This window comes from Vulpes vulpes, chromosome 11, assembly GCF_048418805.1.
Source record: "Vulpes vulpes isolate BD-2025 chromosome 11, VulVul3, whole genome shotgun sequence".
Classification (NCBI taxonomy): Eukaryota; Metazoa; Chordata; class Mammalia; order Carnivora; family Canidae; genus Vulpes; species Vulpes vulpes.
The window spans coordinates 12,219,794-12,244,348 of NC_132790.1; the positions used below are offsets into that span (position 1 = coordinate 12,219,794).

General features: G+C 35.5%; 1 protein-coding gene across 1 annotated transcript in view; it reads right to left on the bottom strand.

Annotated features, from left to right (window-relative positions):
• PDE3B (phosphodiesterase 3B) overlaps positions 1-24,555 on the bottom strand; it is a 167,575-nt gene that overhangs the window by 14,338 nt on the left and 128,682 nt on the right. Inside the window, exons 6-12 of the mRNA XM_026008139.2 lie at positions 22,140-22,350; positions 21,520-21,596; positions 13,814-13,965; positions 12,475-12,612; positions 11,183-11,294; positions 9,218-9,331; positions 3,042-3,241 (exon numbers count right to left, since the gene is read on the bottom strand). Of these exons, the coding sequence (XP_025863924.2) occupies positions 3,042-3,241; positions 9,218-9,331; positions 11,183-11,294; positions 12,475-12,612; positions 13,814-13,965; positions 21,520-21,596; positions 22,140-22,350 (1,004 nt within the window). The remainder of the gene's footprint in view (positions 1-3,041; positions 3,242-9,217; positions 9,332-11,182; positions 11,295-12,474; positions 12,613-13,813; positions 13,966-21,519; positions 21,597-22,139; positions 22,351-24,555) is intronic.

A 24,555-nucleotide genomic window follows, 5' to 3' on the forward strand; every position in this document is an offset into this window, starting at 1 on the left:
ATCCATATTTTGGGGGATGAAACATTTATGACTGTCTTCAATTCATAAATCTCAACCTAAAATTTCATTTCCTTTTATCCCAAATATGAAGATATTCTCAAACTCTAATATCTCAGGCGCTAATCACCATCTTTCAGCCAGCTTTTTATTTGAAAAGAACTCAGAAATCTCTTAGAATTATAATATTGGCATTTCTTCGGGATAAACCTGACTAAATGTTTCCCCTTCTTTCATAGCAAGAACTTAAAATAATCCTCCTGTGCTGTCCCAGCATACCTTCCTTACCATGAGAATGAAGAACATTTGATCCAGTTGGTTGTATTATACGCTAGCACTGAAGCAATAACATTTTTCACTAATTATGGCCTAATTAGACCCACTGAGCTTCCCAAGATGAGAGAACCTACTTTATTACCTAATAAACACGCCTCACGCTTTCACAGAAGGGTCCTTATCTCGCACGCGCTAGCTGAACAAGGTCTTGTGAATTTCATTACTTTGGGAAGAACAGAGTCTATTTCAGACAAGCTAGCAGTCCTGCAGAGCAAAGAAATCAGGCATCCTTCAACATTCAACAAATATTTACTAAATGGTTTTTATGAGTTAAGCCCGATTCTAGGTATTAGGGAATAAAAGGCAAAAAAAAAAAATCCCTGTTCTCAGGAAAATGTATTCCACTGAGGAGAGACCCATAGAAAACAAAATACATGGTATGCTGAATGAGCATTGGTATGGGAAAAATAAAGCAGAGAAGGAACATAATGAGTGCCAGGAAGGAGCGTGTGGAATGTTACGAGGAAGAGGTGACAAAGTGAGACATGTTGACGCGGGGTGGGGAGAGCACTTTGGGCAGGGAGCCCAGAGGCTCTCAGAAAGGGAGTGTGCCCAGGATACAAGCAGCACTAACAAGGAGGCCACTGAGACTGGACCTGGGTGAACAGAGCCAGAAGAATTAACAGGGGCTAAATCGTGTACGACCCTCCGAGCCATGCCATGACTTCTACTAGGAGCAAGGTCAACGCCACTGGAGCGTCTGGAACAGAAAAGTGATGTAATCACACTTACACAGGGGTTGCTCTGGCTGCGCTGAGCTGAGAACAGACCAAATGGGAGCAAGGAGACTGGGCAAAGGCCACGCTTTTCAACAACTGAACTCCCTGTCAATTTCCTTCCCATCCGGGCACTTCTCATGGCTTCATCTACTGGCAGTCCTTAGCAGTAAGAAGTTAGAAATGACACGTGGTACTGATGTTATAGCCAGACTTCATTTTTTTTTACCTTGATTAGGACAACAGTTTCGAGCATATAGTCTGAAGGAACGATTTTCATGTATTATCATTTTATCTGCAAGTGAGAGAAGTAATGCTGGAATTCACTCACTTGTCACATCTTTAGAGGAGAGGTAATAAACAAGTCCGACTCACCGATGCTGGAAGCTAAAGAAAGACTTGAAGCAAAGAGTGAAGAAGAGTCAGGAATTTCTGTTTATATGACATCTGATTCACGAGCCTCTCAAACACATGAAATAGGAAACTTTCCATATGGTGTCCCTTTACCCTTAATCATTTCAGCTATGTATTCTGAGGTTCAGAAAGACAACGGTGACTTGCCTAAGGTCATACAGCTAACAACTGGGTAATCAGAAATTAAACTCGGGTCTCTTGGCCTCAAGACCAGTACTTTTGGGCAGCCTGGTGGCCCAGCGGTTTAGCGCCACCTTCAGCCCGGGGGCCTGATCCTGGAGACCTGGGATGGAGTCCCACATCGGGCTCCCTGCATGGAGCCTGCTTCTCCCTCTGCCTATGTCTCTGCCTCTCTCTTCTCTCTCTCTGCACCTCATAAATAATTAAAATAAAATCTTAAAAAAAAAAAAAGACCAGTGCTTTTTGCATTGTGCTACTTCTGCCCAGCTCTGACTCACCACAGGACCAGATTTTTAAAGATTATGAAGTGTGAAGCCAGAGAAAGCAAGCCCCTCCAATTCTTGCAGAATGGCACTGCACATGAGGAGACACGCTCTTTGGTTTGTAATTTCTCCCAAAGCTATTCTTAGGAAGTGGACAGACATTAATATCTAGATTGAAATTCATTAAAAAGTTACCTGTGGAAATCATGAGCTATTAATAGATAAAGTCTCACTGGAGAAATGATCATGTAGCATTTTTAACCCTCTCTCCCCCTCTGTCTTGGAATCCTATTCTTGTTCTGGCTAGAGAATCTACCTTCCATATTTTAAATACAGTGTGTGAAAGAGACGTGTGAAAAGTAACACAGAGAATGGCTACAGAAGATGAAAATCTCGGAAGTCAAGTTTATACACAGAGCGGTGAAGTAAAGTCATAAGATGAATTCAGCAAGCAGTCACTGATGACTTGCTCTATGTAAGGCACACAGAAACAAAGATGACATTTCAGGAATTGCCAGCCTAAACAAACACCCACGACCACTTAAAACCAAGGATTTAGTTCCAAGTCCTAATGTTTAAAGCTACTGCAATTACAATATCCATTTGTGGTAACTCCTACCTCTTATGCAAATTTTGATCATTAAGGAATCTTGCATCTTATCAGCTGTACTGGCTACAAAAATAATGTGGTACTAGAAGAAATGTTTACAGGCACTAAAATATTCAGAGTTAAGAGATTTAGAGTCTGAGTCTTAAGGGGGAAAAGAGGCCAACAACAAAAACAGTAGTTCTTCATCATTGCACTTCTAGCCATAAAAAGGGAAAAGGAAGAATAAGTCTTACAACTAGTCAGTTTTATCAATGTGATCACAGGCAAAAATATTGACAGCAAGGATTCCAGAATTTCCTAAAACAGTGAGTTACTCTTTCACGAACATTTTATTCATTTTCAAGTGGAAGAAGGTAATTTTTTCTTAATTCTATCATGTCAGTGCCATGTGTTAAAATCCAATTAATTACAATGTAGATGGAATGGCTATCTGATTCAACTGAAGGATGCTTTAAAAAAGGATAAGCCACATGGTTGTAAAACCTCACAATCACTCTTTACACTTTCTGAAAAAGTATTTCCTACCTGAGGGGCATTTGTAGCCACTAGAAATGCATTTGTCCGCCCTGGGTGATCGTAATCATGCATGGCAGCTGCCACATAGAGAGCCATTAATTCCAGCGCAGGAATGTTTGAAGAAAGGCAACCATAGCTCTCATCTGGAATAGAGCAGCTCCTTGAAGAAATGTAAGCAGTTTGCCCATGGTTCACTCTACCATCAGAATCTGAGGAACAAGCAAAATAAACCAGCATTACACATAACTTTGTCATAAAATGAGACTAAGAAGGGGATTCCCCATATGTAATAAGATTATTTATCTTGTTGACTAAGCTAAGAAATAAACTCTATTTAGAAAAGAGGATTTAAAACAGTCTATTATTTCCAAAATGCATGCTACTAGAGAGGAATAATGTTAAACATGATGCTGAAGTCACTTACTTTATAAGACATTATGAGATTTTTATGATGCTCTCTTACTCAGGCTAGTAATAATTTTTAAAAGATTTAATTTAAATTTTTTTTTTTTTTTTGAGAGAGAGCGAGCGAGCGCACATGTGCAGGGGAAGGGACAGAGGGAGAGATTCTCAGACTCCATGCTGAGGACAGAGGCCCATCCAGGGCTCAATCCCACAACCTGAGGTCTTGACCCTAGCTAAAACCAAGAGTTGGACACTTAACTGTGCCACCCAGGCACCTCCAGACTAATAACAATTTTTAAAAACCTCTGGGTTTCTTAACATCTATTATTTAAGGGCTAGAGACAATGGCCAAGAAGTAACAGGAAAAGCAATCTAGAGAATAAAATTTCATGAAAACAGTATGGAGATTTAGGAATTTAATATATTAACAAACTAAGCTTCTCAACATAATTTTCAAATTTTACCAGAAAGCTTTTATTTCATTTGTAGCCCTGACTACAACTTCTCTTCCCCTTCTCTTTATCCTTCCATGAAGACCCTTATAAGACAATGGCAAGACAAACTATGGAAAATGAAAAGACATATAAAACTAAAGAATGTCTCATTTAACATAATTTTTCTTTTTTCTTTTTAACATGATTTTTCTTTTTATCCTCCAGCGAGAAACAATATTTTTACTATCAGCATTGTGTTTTCCATGACTTAATATCTTACTATTGATTTCTTCATTTTTTTGTATTTAGTGGCTTTATCTATTTATATGGTCATTCTATTACTTTTGCTAAAATAATCTTAAAGTATAAGAAGGAAAAAATAAACCATATTTAGAGTAGACAGCAAATAAAACCACAAAGATACCTGAGAGGCACAAAATTTCACTGATTGATTTCATCAGTGGAAACTAGGAATAATGTCCTGGCTTATCAACATCCAAAGTGACCTTTATCATGACTTATTTCACTCAATATTTGCCATCAGATGAACTTTTAACATAATGACTTTAATATACACTAGTGATAATTATAAAGATAACTCACTATTTTTATGCTGTTTATATATATATGTATATATATAAAAGATTTTATTTATTTATCATGAGAGGCACAAAGAGAAAGAGAGAGAAACAGAGACACAGGCAGAGGGAAAAGCAGGCTCCATGCAGGGAGTCCGACGTGGGACTTAATCCCTGGTCTCCAGGATCACACCCCGGGCTGAAGGCAGCACTAAACTACTGAGCCACTGGGACTGCCCTGCTGTTTATATATATATATTTTTTTAACTTATGATAAGCACACAGTGAGAGAGAGAGAGAGAGAGAGAGAGAGGCAGAGACATAGGCAGAGGGAGAAGCAGGCCCCATGCACCGGGAGCCCGATGTGGGATTCGATCCCGGCTCTCCAGGATCACGCCCTGGGCCAAAGGCAGGCGCTAAACCGCTGCGCCACCCAGGGATCCCTGTTTATATTTTTTATTTTTTTATTTATTTATTTTTTTTTATTATTATTTATTTATGATAGTCACAGAGAGAGAGAGAGGCAGAGACACAGGCAGAGGGAGAAACAGGCTCCATGCACCGGGAGCCCGATGCGGGATTCGATCCTGGGTCTCCAGGATCGCGCCCTGGGCCAAAGGCAGGCGCCAAACCGCTGCGCCACCCAGGGATCCCTGTTTATATTTTTTAAATTAAATTGAGTTTTAGAATCACACTAGAACTTTAAAAAATAATTATAAAAAATAAAAACAAGAAAGTTAAATGCATAAAGATATATCTAAATATTCAAATTTCTAGTAAGACTTTAGTTATCAGTATCAGCCACCAATTTGAATTTTTCCTATGTTATATACATTCTGGATTTCCCCTAGAATTATAACTACATATATAAAATATCAGAAATGGCAAAAGACATCCTTTTAAACTCAGTAATTACTTAGAAATTTGCATATTAGGGTCCTAATACATTCAGTTTTGTTTTGTTCTTTAAAGATTTTATTTATGTATTCATGAGAGACGCAGACAAGAGAGGCAGAGACAGGAGAAGCAGGCTCCATGCAAGGAGCCCAAAATGGGACTTGATCCCAGGACTGGGATCACGCCCTGAGCAGAAGGCAAATGGTCAACTGCTGAGCCACCCAGGCATCCCAGTTTTTCTTTTGTTTAACATGAAATTAAAAGTATAAAAACTAAAATAGCTGGCAAGGACAATTCAGTGTAACTATCATAGGTCCCATTTGTTTACTCTCTTTAAAAAATGGTGAGTGTTTTAAACTGATTAATTTAAAAGGAGGCCTCCAGACCCGAGAAGAAGAGTACAGTATAATAATCCCTAACAGCTTCCCCCACTTTGTGTAACATAAGTGCTTGATTTAAGCTTTCATCTCCCAGGCATCCATTTCAAAGAGCCACCTCAAAGAAACACACTCCCAGGCACCTGTCTAGATAAATGGTCACACCAGTTCTTTTTTTAGAAATCTTGGTTGATTTCAATAACTGACCATTTGGGCTGCTGGTTCTTTCTCTCCCCATACTTTAAATTCCTGCTCTTATGTTTTAAATTCACCAATAAAGAGTGAGACAGTGAAACCCCCACTCTTGACTTTAATAAAAAGCAGAACCTCAGGTGTGTCTGCTTATATGTATGCTTGAGCTCACGTGCTCTCATGCCCTCTCTCTCTTTCTCCCTTTCTGTGACCTTTCTCCCCCCATGACCATAATCTGTGGTCCCAACTATGCTGTGTGATTTTCAATTCCTATATATAATAAACCTTTATTTAAAAAAAAATTTTTGATGGTTATGGCTAAAGGGCATCTTGCAATCATAATAACCACAGGGCTGGTCCAGCCACAACACTGGTTATTGATAGACTGAGATCAACACACAAAAAGAGGTAAAACGATCTTCATTTATAGATGACATGCTCTTGCAGATAGAAAAATCCTAAAAAATTCACTAAAAAACTATTAGAATAGAGGTGATCATCAAGATTGTAGGATAAAAGATCAATGTACAAAAATTGGTAGAAAGAACTCAAACGTCCAGCAATATTTGTGTGGTAGGAGAATGAGAAAAAGGAAGAAAAAACTTATTATGTAAAATAAATATCAATGAGGAGGGACAGATGGGTGGCTCAGTGGTTAAGCATCTGCTTTTGGCTTAGGTGGTGATCCCACAATCCCTGGATGGAAAATGGGGCTCCACAGGGAGCCTGCTTCCCCCTCTGCTATGTCTCTGCCTCTCTGTGTGTCTCTCCTGGATAAATGAATAAAATCTTCAAAAAAAAATCAATGAGTAAAATACATATGGCTATTATAGATTGCACTTCTGTGGTCACATAGCTGTACTTTAGATTTACCATTTTCTTATTCCATTAATGTTCCATTTTCCCTCTGTCCTCAACCAGCACCTCTACTGATCATGGTACTTTGCTTAGTGGAATAACCTAGATTTTCAAGGGTCTTAACTATTGTGATCCTGATGATACTGGATTACTATAGTTTTCCATGATTTTTTGTCACTGGACATGGGAGTACCAAAAAGGCCAAAGAATCCCCTGGGTTACTGACATACATCCTCTCATGTATAGTAGGAACTTTATTTCCTCCTGATAATAAGAACCAGACAAAATCAATCACCCAAACCAGTACAGAATCTTTATAGCATGAATTAGGTTGACTTATTCAAAAGCTGATCATATTTGGAATAGCTGTGGCAACTGGAATCACCACCTGATGAAATTCAGAATAATCTACCATCATTTTCCAAGATCCATTCATCTTGTATAAAAGTCAAAGTACCAAGTTGAATGGCAACATGATGGAAATCACAACTCTATATCTATCAAGTATTTGGTAATGACACTAATTTCTCCAATCCACCCAGAAATATGGTATTGCTTTGGTTCACTACTTTCCTAGAATAAGGCAGTTTCAAGAGATTCCATTTGACACTTTCTATCACAATGGTGCTCTCTACAAAGATCTAGGAACCAAGGAAGGGATTCTGCAGGATGCTCAATATGTTTACTTGAACTATGTATTCAGAAAACAGGTGGGTTCAGGGAACTACTACTTGTAAGATGGCCCAGGCCAAAAGTCCTTTTATCACCTAAATTCCATAATCTAAAAAAAAAAAATCTAAAAAAAAAAATAAATAAAATAAATTCCATAATCTCCTGAACTGATTGGTGGACCAGTGTGGCATTTCATTCCTCCAGGAATTAAGTACTTCAATGTTTTCTCAATATATGATGAAAGGGGACAATTTCTGACACTAAGGTAAGGGATGGGTAAGATAATTACAGGATTGACCCACTTCAGCATCCTATTCCTATAATCCTTTGAATTCCTTCCTCAGAGAGAGACTTGAAGATGCTGTGCTGCTGTCTTTGAAGAAGAGGCCATGAGCCACAGAATGTAAGTGGCTTCTAGAAGCTGGAGGAGGCAAGGGAACAGAGATTCTAGGAAAAACACAATCTTGCTGACACTCTGATTTTAGCCCAGTTGGATCTACTTTGGACTTCTGACCTCCCAGAACTGTAAGACAGTAAATTTGTATTGTTTATGCCACTAAGTCTGTGGTATTTGTTACAGCAGCAATAGGAAAAGAATACAGACTTCCATACCTGGAAGTGATATATTGCTGTAACAAACACCTAAAAATGTGGAAGTAGCTTTGGAATTGGGCAATGGACAGAGGCTGGAAGAATTCTGAAGAGCACATTTTGAAATCAATAAAAGTTATTAATCTACACATTCAAGAAGTTCACCAAACCCCAAGCAGCATTACTACAAAGAAAATACGCTGAGTACATCATAGTCAAAATGCTAAAAACCAATAGCAAAGAGAAAAGGGACATATTACTTTTCAGGAGAGGTAAGACTTACAGCCAACTTGTCAGCAGAAACTATAGAAATCAGAAGTTCATGGAATGCTATCTTCAAATATGCTAAAATATGAAAATATTCTTCTAAGAAAATAAATACATCTACAAACAAAAAAGCTGAAGAAAATGATCTGATGGAAGTACAGAACTAAAGGAAGGAATGAAGAGGATGGTGAAAGAATACATATGGAATGGCAGAAAACATAATGGCAGGACTTTGTGGCATGACCAAAGACTGCGAAGTAATGGCTGAGCCTATGACATTTGCCTTAATTCGCATGATCGTATTTCTCAGGTATTTGTAACTAAGTAGATTCTGTCCTGGGGTGTGTGTGTGTGTGTGTGTGTGTATCTTACTGGAGTAGTTCTCTCTTTTACAAACTAGAGTAAGAGAAACATGTTATGTAAATTCATTATATTTGTATAAATAATTATATTGATAATGAGGAACAGAATGAACTCTGGGAGCAAAACATAAATGTTATGAAAGATTTTTTAATATCATGATTTAAATGCTTACATGAGGCTTTTAAGTATGTTCACTTTCATTGTGAATGTTATATATTTTAAATTTATGCAATCTACTTAAAACAAAAAAACAAGAATTGAAAGAAAAGAGCAAAGAAACGATTATCATACTATTCCAGGTAGCAAGCAGCAGGATGGGACACAGAAAAGAAACATGGTAGATCCAACAGCACTGCATCTTAACCTAGCTCTTAAGGTGAGTCATAGGCTTCCTAATTTGCATGTCATTATTATGCATCAAAATTTATAGAGTCCTTTATATGTATCAAAGGTTACTTAATGAAAAATTTAAAACAACAGAGGTAATGAAACGAGATAGCTTGATTTATTATTTCTAGACAATTAAAAGGAAGATTTGTAGAAGGAAGTACCTGTTTCATTTCCTGATGCAGGATCGTTGTGGATCTGCTGTAAACCAGGAATTGGCCGTGTTGTCAGATACCAAACTGCGTGTAGGACATCTGTTGCGTGTATGCGATTGTGATCTGAAGTTATCAAAATGTTTTATAAAAATGTTAGGTTTAACATGGGACATTTTTAAAAGTACAATAATTTTCTATTATCCTATATCCTCATAAATAAAATGTATAGCTTAGGATAACTTCCCACAGTTACATTCAATGCTCAATGTGGGGCTTGAACTCACAAGCCTGAGATCAAGAGTAGCATGTTATAGTGACTGGGCCAGCCAGGTAGCCCTGTTTCATCTTTCTTTTTAAAGTCTCTTGATGTGTTAAAAAGTTGTCTTTTAAAAACTTTTACATACATTATGAAAACCTAGTAGGGCAGTCAAAGAAAAGGCAAATAACAAGGGCTAACTGGAAAGGCATTGAAAAATTTACTGAAGGTTGCTATTTTGTAACTTTAAAAATACTATGTAAATAGTGTCGAATTATGGAGACCCATGCTTGCACACAGGCAACAGTCACAAATTCTGGATACTTGAACTCCCCCCCCCCCCCCAAAAAAAAAACACATACACCAAAAAAAGGATGAAACATATCTCTCAGGCCCGCTATAAGGATTAAATGTTAAAATGGTATATGAAAACATCCAAAACAGTGTCTGAGACATAGTATGTAATTAAGAAAACACTGGTTTACTGAAGTTATCATTATGTGAAAAGGTAAGACCTACAAATGAAACCCAGCTTTGCCATTTCTAGTTTTATCATCTTGGGAAAGATTCTTCTGAGTTTTTACTTCTCACCTGTGAAAGTTAGATAATATAAACTTTTCAGCAGAGATGAATCTTCATGGATCTAATGATTATAGTCATAGCTGATATTCAATAAGATTTCAATACTTCAATAAATATTTAATGAGTACCATGTAAGAATCAGCAGATGACACAATAAAAAGGATTCAGGCTATCGAAATGACATGGTGTCAGTCTGTAAGGAGCTTAATCATTCATGCAGTTAACACCTTTTATTGACCATTTACTATGTGCCAGGAAATCTGATATGTGCTTTCCATGGCTTGTCACTACCTACAGAGAAAGGACTACTGTAATTTCCATCTACAAATCTGGAAACTAAAATTTAGAAAAGTTAGATCCAGAGGTTCTTTTCTTAATATATTCTAACTGGACCTGGAGACTCTATTGCCTCTTTTTTTTCCATTCCCCTTCTTTGAAGTCCATTTTAAAGTATCACTTTATTTAGAAAATGCAGTCACTTTTTTTAAAGCATATCTTATAAGTGGAAATTATAGTACATATAACTCATATTAAGTATCATTATTAATGAGTTATGCCAATTTAAGGATAATTTGCTGTTTATAAAAGAGATTTCCCAAAATATGTCTTTATAAAGGGAAACTGTAGAATGTATAAATGTATAAGGAAAACTACCTTTTCCTATTATGAAATTCAAATTCTATTTTACCATAAAATCAAATAGCCATTAGCAATTATTCCAAAAATTAGGACACAGTTAAAAACAGAAATTCTGTGGATAAATTTTAAATATTTATACATCAAGAATTTTCTCACACTCTTAGTTACCAAACATTTAAAAGATAAGGTATCTAGATGAAGAATTATTAACAAAGAAAGCTGTATACCACATAATAATTATGGGAAAGAGCACATTATAAATATATACCTGTATTATGATTCACTTTGTGAAAAATGAATTTTAAAAAGTTTTAAAGAATATATACCAAAATGTTAATAGTAATTCATTAACTCTAGGTAGCAGGATACAGATTACTTTTTTAAATCCCTATTTAAAATTTTTCCAAACATGTAATTTAAAAAGTGTTTAGAAGTGAAGGAAAAAATAATAGTTTCAAAATCAGTATTATCTTATAATAAGATCTGCTGATACTTACAAGGAATGTCTCGGTAGCCATTCTCCAATGCACGAAAATAGTTAATGAACTGTAGAGTGGGGATTTTAAATATTTCCAATAAGCCAGTGTCTTGAAATAAGGTATACATAACCTAAATGTCAATTAAAATAAAATTCACAATAAAGTCAGAATTTCTATTTGTAGTTGAGCAGCATATGCTTTCGTGATCTGCATTTGGGAATGTTACCATGTCTTTAAGTCACTAATTTATTAAAAAACTTTCCTAGAAGAAATTCTTTTCAAAACATTAAAAAGGAAGATATCACCCTAAACCTTTGAAAGCCAAAGAGAGATTACCACATCATGTCCCAATTTTAAAAATTTTCCATTTTCTGGGCAGCCCAGGTGGCTCAGTGGTTGAACTTCTGCCTTTGGCTCAGGTCGTGATCCTGGACACCCAGGATCACGTCCCACATCGGGCTCCCTGTATGGAGCCTGCTTCTCTCTCTACCCGTGTCTCTACACCTCTCTCTCTCTCTTTCATGAATAAATAAATAAATAAAATTTAAAAAAATAAATACAAAATAAATAAAAATTTTCCATTTTTCCCTTTAGCTTAATTTTATTTACAATTTATTAAAGGGCATATGAATTCTATTCTACTCTAGTCCTAGGTGTTAACAGAAGTCAGAACAGTATATTTATTACATTTTTGTCTCTAAAAACTTCAGTGAGATGAAACTATATGCCATCCACATAAATTATCCTTAGGTTTGTATATTTCATTAATAAAATACTTTGAAGATAATGAGAGTGATATTTTGGGATGGTTAATCTGATGCTGTTGTATGAACCCCTCAGGGAGAACACTGACTCTGGGTGGTAAAAAGGAACTATTTTCCCATGGTTCTAGCATGAAATGAAACATTTGGCCTTGGGTAAAGTGCAGGGAGGGCAGGTGAAAAAAAAAAAAAAGCATAAGTTTCAGTGGTTAGAATTAGCTCACCTTTCATGTCCTTTTCAACCTCAGGGTTCAATATAAAGTAACTCTATTCTATAGTAAAATTAAATCCCACTAATGTATAACAAATACTTTTCCTTTATTCAAATAAAATTATATAAAATACATATAGCGATATAATTATTTTTATATATGAGTTTTTGTATATATGTTTCTCTTTTCAGATTTTCTACTGAAAACTTCATTTGTGAAAAAAATTCAGTGAACAATGTTGAACTTGTGTGTAAACCAATATTACACACTTTTAGATTCTGTGTTTTATAAAGATTCAAGAAAATTTATAATTAAAAGGTAGAAATTTTAAACAAACCTGACTAAGGATCCTTCCTGATTTCTCTCCCATTTTTTCCACAACTTCAAATATTTGAAAATTCCAGTTGCTCATCTTTTCTATTAAGGAGTCATAATCTTCTATTAAAATCAGGTCCAGTGGTGCTTCCTGTTCAATCTGTACCCAGAGGGGGAAAAACACACAAACCTACTTAATCTTATCTTTAAAAAATATTGCTAAATCCACATCTAAAAATTGTTAAAATTTAAAATGAAAAAATGGTCAATAATACTTTTTTCTTTTTTTTAAATAACAATATTTTCTATAGAAGTTATCCTCAAATATAATCTGTACTTCCTAGTTCTTCTCTTTGTAAAATGCTATCTTCAGAAAAATGTAAAAATGTCTTATCTTCCAGGTGTCAGAAGACTTACTGATTTTCACAGTGCTTTTTAAAAAGAAAATACTGTATTTCCAAAACACTATATACAAATGTAAAATCATCCCCTATTTTCATTTTAGAAGTTACAAGTATTAAAAGGGCAATAGAAAGAGACTCCTATCTTAACACTGGCATTTATTACTAGTTTAACTTCCCAAAAGGAATGGATACTTTTTTTCCCCTAAATAGCTTAAATTTTGAACTTAGGAACAAAAAAAACTGCTACCATAAGATGTTTTTTAATGCTTTATGCACATGTTCCTTACACGTTAACAGGAAAACATGTGATGAGGAAAACATCAGCATACAAAGTAATATATCTACTATAAAACTAAAAATCTGTTCATTTTACAATAAATACACTTTATTGTTCTAGGATGATGATGAATTCAGAAGTACACTTGACCCTTGAACAACACAAATGTGAACTACGCAGGTCCACTTACACATAGACTTTTCATAGTCCAGTTCTGTAAATAAAGTACGTACTCATAGGACTGTAAGTACAGTATATACAGTACTGCATTTTCTCTTCCTTATGATTTTTAATAACATTTTCTTTACTCTAGCTATCTCATTGTAATACAGTATACAGTACATGTAACATGCAAAATATGTGTTAACTGATGTGTTTATGTTATCAGTAAGACTTCTGATCAACTGAAGGTTATCAGTAATAAAGTTCTGGGGGAGTTAAGTTATATGTGGATTTTTTACTGTGTTTCGGAGGGTCAGCACCCCTAATACCAGCACTGTTCAAGGGTCAACTATAATTATTATTTTAACCCAAGGTTCTCTTTAATAATAACTTTTCAGTAAAAAATTTAAAAATACTATTATATTAAAAATCTTGTTCTGGGCAAAAATAATGAAACTAGTACTAAACTAATATTATATTTCACCTTAACATAATTATATGGAAAGTTTATCTTTTACATTTGGTTGTGGTTCATTCTGTGCCTCTTCTGTTAGGTGACTATCACCTTCCAAAAATAATTTTCTGTAGTCTCCATTTTCTGTTTCCACTTCTTGTTGCACTTCTGCACAGTTGAATGGTTGTTTTGGGGGAACAGTGTTGTCTTCATCACCTTTCAAAAAATATATACAGTGATATTAAGAAACTATATGCATAGTTTTTAAGGAAAATTACCTATGAAAAATATTCAAATAGAGGCATCTGGGTGGCTCAGTCAGGAAGCACCTGGGATGGAGCACCACATTGGGCTCCCTGCTCAGCAGGGAGTCTGTTCCTCCCCCTGCTTGTGCTCTTTTTCTCAAATAAATAAGTTTAAAAAAATTTCATATAAAGTGAACCACCCTGGCATTCAATCTAAGGACACTATTAAATTGTATCCTACTGGACTACATGGCCCAGGTATCTTGTGCTCAGGTAACACAGATATTTTACCTGATGTACCTATTCATGGACAAAATAAGTGGGAATGGGGGGTGGAATATTTTTTATAAAAGTGAGTATTCTTTTTTAAGTGATTAAAAAAAGTCAGTCCCTACCAATAGGAACTTTTTAGCAACTTGATTATGCAATGTCCAACATCTTAAATTGTCTGAGTTTTGGCTATAAAAACTCTAAAGTCATAATTATAAATGAATGAGATCAAGGCACATCTAAAAATTAAAACACAGTATCATTTATTGTGAATTATTTCTCTACCAATGTGATTAATAATATTCTTTTTTACACAGATCTCATGGAAAAGGGAAATAGCACTGGTAGCTAAACAGCATTCATTCACATTAAAAAAAATCATATTCATTCTGTTGGCAGTATTTTTTTAAAAAGATTTTATTTATTTATTCATGAGAGACACAGAGAGTGAGGCAGAGACACAGGCAGAGGGAGAAGCAGGCTCCATGCAGGGAGCCTGACGCAGGACTCCATCCCAGAACTCCAGGATCACACCCAGAGCATGAAGGCAGACGTTCAACTGCTGAGCCACTGAGGAGTCTCCTGTAGGCAATATTACAAACAGGAAACTTCCTTGAAACCCATCAACAGTAGAATAAATAAATGTAGTGTATTCATACAGCTGAACACTATGGAGCAAAGAGAAAGAATGACAACCACATGTAATAACATGAATGATTCTTAAAAATATAACATTGAATGTGATTCTCTTTATGGAAAGTTCAACAATATACCAAAACTGGTATATATGAGTACAGATAGCCAAGACAAACGTCATCTTTAGAAAGTATGAAGAGGCCATGAGGAGAAATTCTGAGGGGCTGGTAATATTTTATTTATTAGTTTATTGAGCTAAGTGATTACACAGGTACGGTAAGTGTATGAATACTCAAGTTATAAGGTTATGATTCATTTAATTTTCAATATGTAGGGGCTTGTTCTAAGTAAAAGTCTTTTATTTTTTTTAAGTCTTTTCTTTTTAATTTTTTTTAAATTTTTTTTTTATTTATTTATGATAGTCACAGAGAGAGAGAGAGAGGCAGAGGCACAGGCAGAGGGAGAAGCAGGCTCCATGCACCAGGAGCCCGATGTGGGATTCGATCCCGGGTCTCTAGGATTGCGCCCTGGGCCAAAGGCAGGCACCAAACTGCTGTGCCACCTAGTGATCCCCAAGTCTTTTCTTTTCTAAGATTTTATTTATTTTATTTGAGAAAGAGCATGCATGTATGCAACAAGCAGGAGGAGGGGGAAAAGGAGAGGGAGAGAATCTCAGGCAGACTCCACACTGAGCACATGGGGCTCAATCTCATGATTGAGGTCACCTAAGAAGGTGACCTGAACCAAAACCAAAGGTTAGATGCTAAACCAACTAAGCCTTAGGCTCCTCTATGTAAAAGAATTTTTAAGAGTATTTAGTGGAATTGAGTTGCAGAAGAACTAGGTTCAAATCCTGATTTTTGTACTTGATAATGGCAAGCAACTTCCCCTATAAAAATAAGGATAACATCTATCTTATTAGATGCTACATATAAATAAATGATCCATAAATTTTAGTCAAATTTGAATCTAACACACTGAATATACTAAAAAAGCCATTAACTAATGATGATCAGGAAATAATATCCTTTGGAAAATATTATTTTATTCCCCTCCCCCCAAAAAACATTTAAAAAGTGAAATTAAGAATATGCAACTACTCTCGGTAAGTCAAGGCAGTGTTAGTATAATAGTATTCTAAAATAGCCATCAATCTAAAAATTGACATTTAAAATTTATTACATACTTTCTTTTCAATGGTCCAAACTAATAACTATATCTTATATAGAATAGTTATAAAAACAGTTGAAATAAATGTACTAATTTCTTTTCCAAAGATTCCCACAACACTGCCTCCTATCCCCCTTGCACTCTTTTGAAATGTATTCCTCCATCAAGACAAAGCATTTATTTCCTAATCCCCTGGAATCTGGACAGACAGCACGACTGTTCTGATTAACAGAATATGACCTAAGTACCTCTTTGTCTATTCTGGGTTGAGCCATTAACCTGACTGGCAGCTATCACATCCTCCTCTCCTGGAATCCAGCAAACATGTTGGAAGAAGCCCAAAGATAGTCATATTTAGATGGGCTAGTCAACAGTCAACAGACACATGAGTAATCCCATCTGGAAATTCAGGCCAATCATTTCTTCAGATGATTGTCACTCTTATCAATATCTGACTGTAATCACATGAGAGTCCTCAAGTGACAATCTCCCAGCAGCTACCAGTCAATCCAAAGAACTATATGTGTGTATACAGTATAATAACATACTACAAATCCACCCATTATAAGTGTATAATTGAACAATTTTAAATTTACAGTTGTACAATCATTATGACAATCTAGTTTTAGAACATTCTTATCACCCCAAAAAGTATTCCCTTGGTTATTTACATTTAATCCCTATTTTCATCCTAGGTAATCACTGTTCTGATTATTGTCCCTATAAATTCACCATTTTTTCTAGCATTTCATGTAAAGAGAATCACAACAATATGTAATCTTTTGAGCCTGGCTTCTTTCACTTAAAATAATGTTTTGAAGTCTATCCATGTAGTGGCATGTGTCAGAAGTTTGTTCCTTTCATTGCTAAATAAAATTACATTGTATGAATAATACCACATGATATATATCCTTTCGCAAGTTAGTGGACACTGGGATCATTTCTAGTTTTGCAGCATCATCAATAATGTCATAACATTCACAATCTTGTCTTTGAGTGCTCATATGCTTTCTCATGGATAAATTCTTAGCCATGGTATTACTGAGTGATATGGTAAATTTATGTATAACTTTTATTATTTTCAAAGATATTCTTTATTTATTTGAGAGAGAGAGAGAGAGAGAGAACCAGAGAGCACAAGTGGGCAGAACAGCAGAGGAAGCAGGAGAAGAATCAGGCTCCCCATGACCCTGGGGTCAAGACCTGAGCCTAAGACAGACGCTTAATGACTGAGCTACCCAGTAACTTTTAGAGAAACTGTCAGAATGTTTCCCAAAGTAGCGGACCATTTTATACTCTCATCAGCAATGCACAAAGACTCTAATTTCTCTGCATCCTTGCTAATACTTGGTATTATCTTTTTAATTACAGTTATTCTAGTTTCAGTGTAGTATCTCATTGTGTAATTTGCATTTCCTTAATAACTAACAATGTTCATTGTCTTTTCTTGTGTTCATTAACCATTTGTTTATATCCTTCTCCAAATAACTTAGACCACAATATCAGACATCTTTTGCCCATTTTTTGAGTTGACTTAATACTGAATTACAATTTTTTTTATATATTATAGATATAAGACCTAATAAGATGTATCACTTCCGAATATTTTCCCTCAGTTTGTGGTTTGTCTTTTCATTTTCTTATTGTTGTCTTTGGAAGCGCAAAAGTTTTTAATTTTGCTGAAGCCTAATTTGTCTTTTTTTTTTTCTTTCATGGGTTGTGCTTTTGGTATTATATCTAAGAATGCTTTATTTGACTCAAGGTTACAAAGACTGTATCCTATATTTTCTCGTTTAAAAAAATTTTTTTTTAATTTATGATAGTCACACAGAGAGAGAGAGAGAGAGAGAGAGAGGCAGAGACATAGACAGAGGGAGAAGCAGGCTCCATGCACCGGGAGTCCAACGTTGGATTCGATCCTGGGTCTCCAGGATCCTGCCCTGGGCAAAGGCAGGCGCTAAACTGCTGCGCCACCCAGGGATCCCCTGTATCCTATATTTTCTTCTACAAGTTTCAAAGTTTTAACTCTTACACTTAGGTCTATGATCTATTTTGAGTTACTTTTTGTGTAGACAGTCTAGATTATGCACTTTTTGTGTGTAAGAGTCCAGATTCTTTCTTTGACAAGTGGATATCCACTTGTCTTGGCCCCATTTGGTGAAAAAAAACTATCCTTTCTCTTTTGAATTGTCTGGCTTCTATATCAAAATTCAATTGTTTGGACTTGCAGTTCTGTTCCAATGACCTACAGGCCCATCTTTATGCCAATACCTCACTATCTTAATTACAGTGGTTTTATAATAAGTTTTGAAATCAGGTAGTGTCAGTCTCCCAAATTCATTCTTTATCCAAATACATTTGACTATTGTTGGTCATTGTCTAAATTTAAGAACAACTTGTCAATTTCTATCAAAAAAGCCTGCTATAAGTTGATAAGGACTACACTGAATTTATAGATCGATTTGGGAGAACAGTACTGACAACTGAGTTTCCCAAACCTTTAATATGAAGTGCCTCTCGATTTATTTAGATTTTCTCTAATTTCTATCAACAGTGTTTTGTAGTTTTCAGTTTATAAATCTTCCTCTTCTTTTGTTAAGTTTATTCTAACTACATCATTCTTATTAATACTATTATGAATGGAAATGTTAATTTCAATTTATGATGGTTCATTGCTAGTATACAGAAATAGTTAACTTTGTCACTGATCTTGCATCTTGTCTCTGTTAAACTGTTTTATTGGTTGTAGTGGGTGTATATGTATTCTTTGGGATTTCCTACTCAAAGGTTCATATGATCTATGAATATGGGACAGTTTCATTTCTTTATTTTTATTCAGGATGCCTTTACTTCTTTTACTTTCTAATTTTCCTGGTGAGAATCACCAGTACCATGTTGATTACAAGTGCTGAAATAAAAAAATCTTTATTTTATTTTATTTTATTTTATTTTATTTTATTTTATTTTTTTACAATTTTACTTATGTATTCATGAGAGACAAAGAGAGAAAGGCAAAGACATAGGCAGAGGGAGAAGCAGGCTCCATGCAGGAAGCCCGATGTGGGACTTGATCCCGGGAACCCAGGATCACGCCCTGAGATGAAGGCATCCACTACTGAGCCAGGCATCCCTCTTGTTCTTGATCCTAGGGAGAAAGCATCAGTCTTCTTCTATTAAGAATGATGTTTATGTGTGTATTTTTCAAAGAGGCCCTTTATTCATATTGAAGAACTTCCTTGCTATAATAACTCTCCTGAATCTTTATATCATGAAAGAGTATCATATTTTATCAAATGATTTTTCTGCACCTATTTAGATTATCATGTGTTTTTCTCCCCCTTTGTTCTATTAATGTAGTGTATTACATTGATTGATTTTCAAATGTTAAACTACTCTTGCATTCCTGGGATAAATACTGCTTGCTCACGGTGTGACCATTTCCTGTGTTGCTGGATTCAGTTTAATATTATTTTGTTAAGGATTGCTGTGTCTATACACATATTGGTCTATAGTCTTCTTGGATGCCTTTGAATGTTATGACATCAGGATAATATTAGTCCTACAGAAGGAGTTGGGAAGTTTTCCCTCCTATTCTACTTTTTGGAAGAGTTTGTGAAGGACTGGTCTTTTGTGAGTGTGTGTGTGTGTGTGTGCGCGCGTGTGCACGTGCGCAAGTGTGTGTTTTATATAATGTAAGAACCAAAAACTACTGAATTGTACATTTTAAAAGGGTGACTTTTGTCGAAGGACATCACAGCTCCTTCCACAATTTGGCAATTGTGGGCACTGCTGCTATAAACATTGGGGTACAGGTGTCCTGGCGTTTCACTACATCTGTATCTTTGGGGTAAATACCCCAGTAGTGCAATTGCTGGGTCGTAGGGTAACTCTATTTTTAACTCTTTGAGGAAACTCCACACTGTTTTCTAGAGATGAATGGATAAAGAAGATGTGATATATATACATTGGAATATTCCTCAGCCATCAGAAAGGACAAATACCCACCATTTGCTTCACATGGATGGAACTGGAGGGTATTATGAGGAGTGAAGTAAGTCAATCAGAGAAGGACAATTATCATATGGTTTCACTCATATAATATAAGAAATAGTGAAAGGGTTATAAGGGAAAAGAGGGAACTGAGTGGGAAAAATTAAAGAGGGAGACAAACCATGAGAAAACTCTTAACTCTGGGAAACAAACAAAGGGTTGCAGAAGGGAAGGAGGGCGGGAAGATGGGGTAACTGGGCGATGGGCACTGAGGAGGGCACTTGATGGGATGAGCACTGGGTGTTATATGCTGGCAAATCAAACTTCAATTAAAAAAATAATTAAAAAAATAAAAGGGTGACTTTTATAGCATGTAAAACCCCTGTGGGAACTATTTATTTCTGGTTTACCTTTATTCATAGGGTGCAGTGCTACAGAGTTTACCAAGTTATCCCTACTCTGGTAAGTCTTCAACTCTAATCTCTGTCTCCCTAATTCCACAGAACTACCAAAAAGACTGCTCATTCTATTAGTCACTGGCCTCTCCGGAAGGAGCAAATACCGTTCTGATAGCCCCAAACTCCAGGCTCATTTTTGTGAATTTCTATCCTCCTCCAGATCTCATACTGGTAATTCTGAGGAACTTGTTAGTTTTCAATGGTTTTAAGCACATTTTGATTGCTAACAACTTGTCTGGCTTTTCTAGCTACTTTCAGGGGGGAATGATGGTCTGAGTCACCTAGTTAACTGTCACTATATGCCAGGGTCATCCATTTTTTAAGGTTCTAAAATAACCATAATTTTATTACCAATAATATTTCTTGTTTGAGGATATTAAATGTTTCAGAATGGTATAACAAATTAAATTTTATTTTATTTTATTTTTTTTAAATTTTTATTTATTTATGATAGTCACACACACACACAGAGAGAGAGAGAGAGAGAGAGGCAGAGACACAGGCAGAGGGAGAAGCAGGCTCCATGCACCGGGAGCCCGACGTGGGATTCGATCCTGGGTCTCCAGGATCGCGCCCTGGGCCAAAGGCAGGCGCCAAACCGCTGCGCCACTCAGGGATCCCAACAAATTAAATTTTAAAACAACTTCTTTCTATGCCATAAAAAATGTATGCAAACCCTTTTGGGCTTAGATAGTTCAACATTAACATAATTAATTTCACTGTTTATGAACCCTAGCCATAACCTGAAAAGACCACATTCATTTGTGCAGCACATTTTAGTCTTCAAAACACTTTTATCATGTTATTTTTAACTTGTTCCTAGTAACTCCTCTACTTATTTCCTAAGTATATAAAACATTACATCTTCATTTTAAAGATAGATAAACTGAAGTCAAAATCACTCATTTATTTATTTATTTATTTTTTTTCATTTATTTATTTCTAAAACAATGTAAGAAATTGCTCCGAAATTCAAACACACATGACTTTTGCAATCTCACCTGACTTCCCATTGTGGCAGTCTGTACCAGACTCAGATTCAGATGTTGAAACATATTTCAATATTTGATGTCCACAGCTTATAGAATAAAACAGATAAATATACCTTTATAAATGAGGCAAACAAATTTTTCCCTAAACACAAATAGAAAATCTGCTTAATTTTTAAAGATCCTAACAGCAAAACAACGTACAATTCCAATCTCTCTATAAACTTAATAAGTAGGCTTTATCTTGGAAGGCATCCTATGTCCCTGAAGAAAATAACATATTTTGAAAGTCAACCCTAAGGTCTGGTAAACACTTATTACTGATAAAAAATGGAGAAATAAAGACAAACACCATATGAACTGGGTACTAAGGTACAATATACCAAAATAATTCTCATAATTTACTGGTATCTTGAGATGGAATACCACTATATATCACCTCAGATAGCAATCACTTAATTGGAAAACAAATACTTGCACTAAAATGAGAAAAAGTGTATTAAGAATAAAAACTACTCAGTAAAGAAGATAAAAGTTTTAACACATCAACTAGTTATAATAGAAAACTAGTAATACTTTATTAAAATAACCTATATTTTGAAATAGAAATAATGAACATTTGGGAAACTTACCTGTTACATAAACTGCTATCTGAATTTCTAAGTTGCTGGTAAATATCTGGTGAATTGGGTGCACTGCCCAGAGATCTGTGTAAAATAACACCTGGCTTAGCAAGAAAATTGGCAGTGTCAGGAAATTCTATAGGTGATTGATTGGTTAGAGAGCCAGCAGACACTGGTCCATGGCTTGGAGAATTCACAGGGCTCAGGCTGGGAAAAGCACCTTAAAAAATTAAAAGAGAGGAAAGAGATTGATAAATAAGTATGTATGCATGGATAGGTGTTTAATGTCTGTGTGTATTTATAAGGAACATTTTCCTTCCTTAAAAAAAGCATTTACAATTAAATGATAAAACAGATTTCCAGGTAGAGCTATCTTCAAGACATTATAGGCAGAAATATGCTTAAAGCAGAATATAGACCATATCTGCCATCATCAGTGAGTGTGAAATAAATACCTTGTTGCAGGATGGCACAGATATTAAAAAGTGTACCTAAAATGTACAAAGTGTGGCACACATTTTTTTAAGTCACATTGGTCTTTATCTTTCATATTTTATATCCCTATCAGCTTATTATCCACATGAACAAAGTATTGCTACCAAATTTTACTGAAGAACCAAAGTTCTTAACAGCAATTAGCAAGTTGAGCAATGAAAAATTATGTTAACACGACAGCTGATCCCTTTTCAAAATATATCCAAGTATGTCCAGTTCATTCATTCATTTAACAAATACTTGAGAGCCCACTATATGGTGGAAAATGTGCTGGGTTTCACAATGGAGAAAAAGATACCATCCCTGCAACTCAACAAACCTAGAGATTAGTGGAGAATACAAACAAGTGCTAAGCACTAAAATTAAAAAAAAAAAAAAAAAAGCCAGAGTGCTTTAGAAATACATCTCTAATGCTATTGATTTGCTCCAAAAACCTTCACTGAGTGCCCTGAACTAAGGTGGAATGGGTATATCTGGAGAAAGGTAGGCAGATTTAAAATTTCATTTGGAAATAAAGATCCAAGTAAAGTGTGAATCAGAGGGGAAAGCAAACACAGTTATCAAGGAGCTAGGATTTTTTCAGGCATAGTGGTATAAACACTTACAGATCTGTGTGACGGTTAATTTTACGTGTCAGTTGGGCTAGGCTATCTATGGTGTCCAGCTGTTTGGTCAACACCAGGCTAGAAGTGGCTGGGAAAGTATTTTTCAGAGGTGATTAACATTCAAATCAGTAAACTGAGTATAGTGGATGATCCTCCCTAATGTGTGTGGGTCTCATCCAATTGGTTGAAGGCTTTATAAGGAAAGACTGAGGTCCTCCAAAGAAGAAGGAATTTTGCCTCCAGACTGCCTTCAGATGCAGCACTACGGTATCAACTCCTGCTGGTACTTCTAGCTGGACAGCCTGCCCTTCAAATCTCAAACCTGCCAACTCTCACAATCTTGCAAACCAATTCTTTAAAATAAACCCATCCCTCCAACTCTAGCTCTCTCTGTAAATACATACACACACATCATATTAGTTGTCCGGAAATGCTAACAAGGTGCTATTTTATTTAATACAATGTGTTATCTTAATAACTTTGTAAGTAATATTTTCATTTCACATGTGGGGTTAAAAAAAAAACCTACAAAAAAAGTCTAAAAACTTGATTTAATTAACACTGTGAGATCATACTCCTTCTCTAGAGCTGCCACTACTGTTCTATCAGATTGACTTATTTCGAGGCTCCTATACTTTCATACAGTGTTAGAGCTGAATGGGATTTTAAAAAATCTGGTCAACCAATTTAATGTTTTAGAAGAGGAAACTGAGGACAAGAAAAGACACAAGAAGAGTCTTTCCTGTCATAATGATTAGTTACTAACTGGAAACTAAGGTTCCAATTTCTAGCCCCCTTTTCTCTAATTATACTAGTGAGTGTCCAATATCCTGACAGACAGGCTAAGAAGAAGAATGGGAACATAATCTTAGGCTAGAAAGTTGACATAACAGAAAAACCTAGCAACCCTTAAAAAATGCTTTCTATAATACAGATTCACCGTTTTTATTTTAAACCTTTCTTAGTGTGAAATATAACACACATACAGAAAATGGAACAATAGGAACACTCACCACTCAAGCTAAGACAGAGATCAGAAACCCGTCTTCTAACTCTACTTCCTCTCATTAAAGGAAATCATTATTTTGACTTGCATGGTATTGCTTTTCTTCCCTTTCACTATATTGATGCCATGTGAGTACATATTTTTTTAACAATTGAGATTAGTTTTGCTTTTTTTTTTTAACTTTGTAAACAGAATTAGACAGTAAATATAAATGCTTCTATGCTTTGCTTACATTTTAAAAAGATATTTCCAGGCAGTTGCATAAGATTGAAGTTCTCTGATTTTCAATGCCATATAAAATTGTATGCATGAATATGGC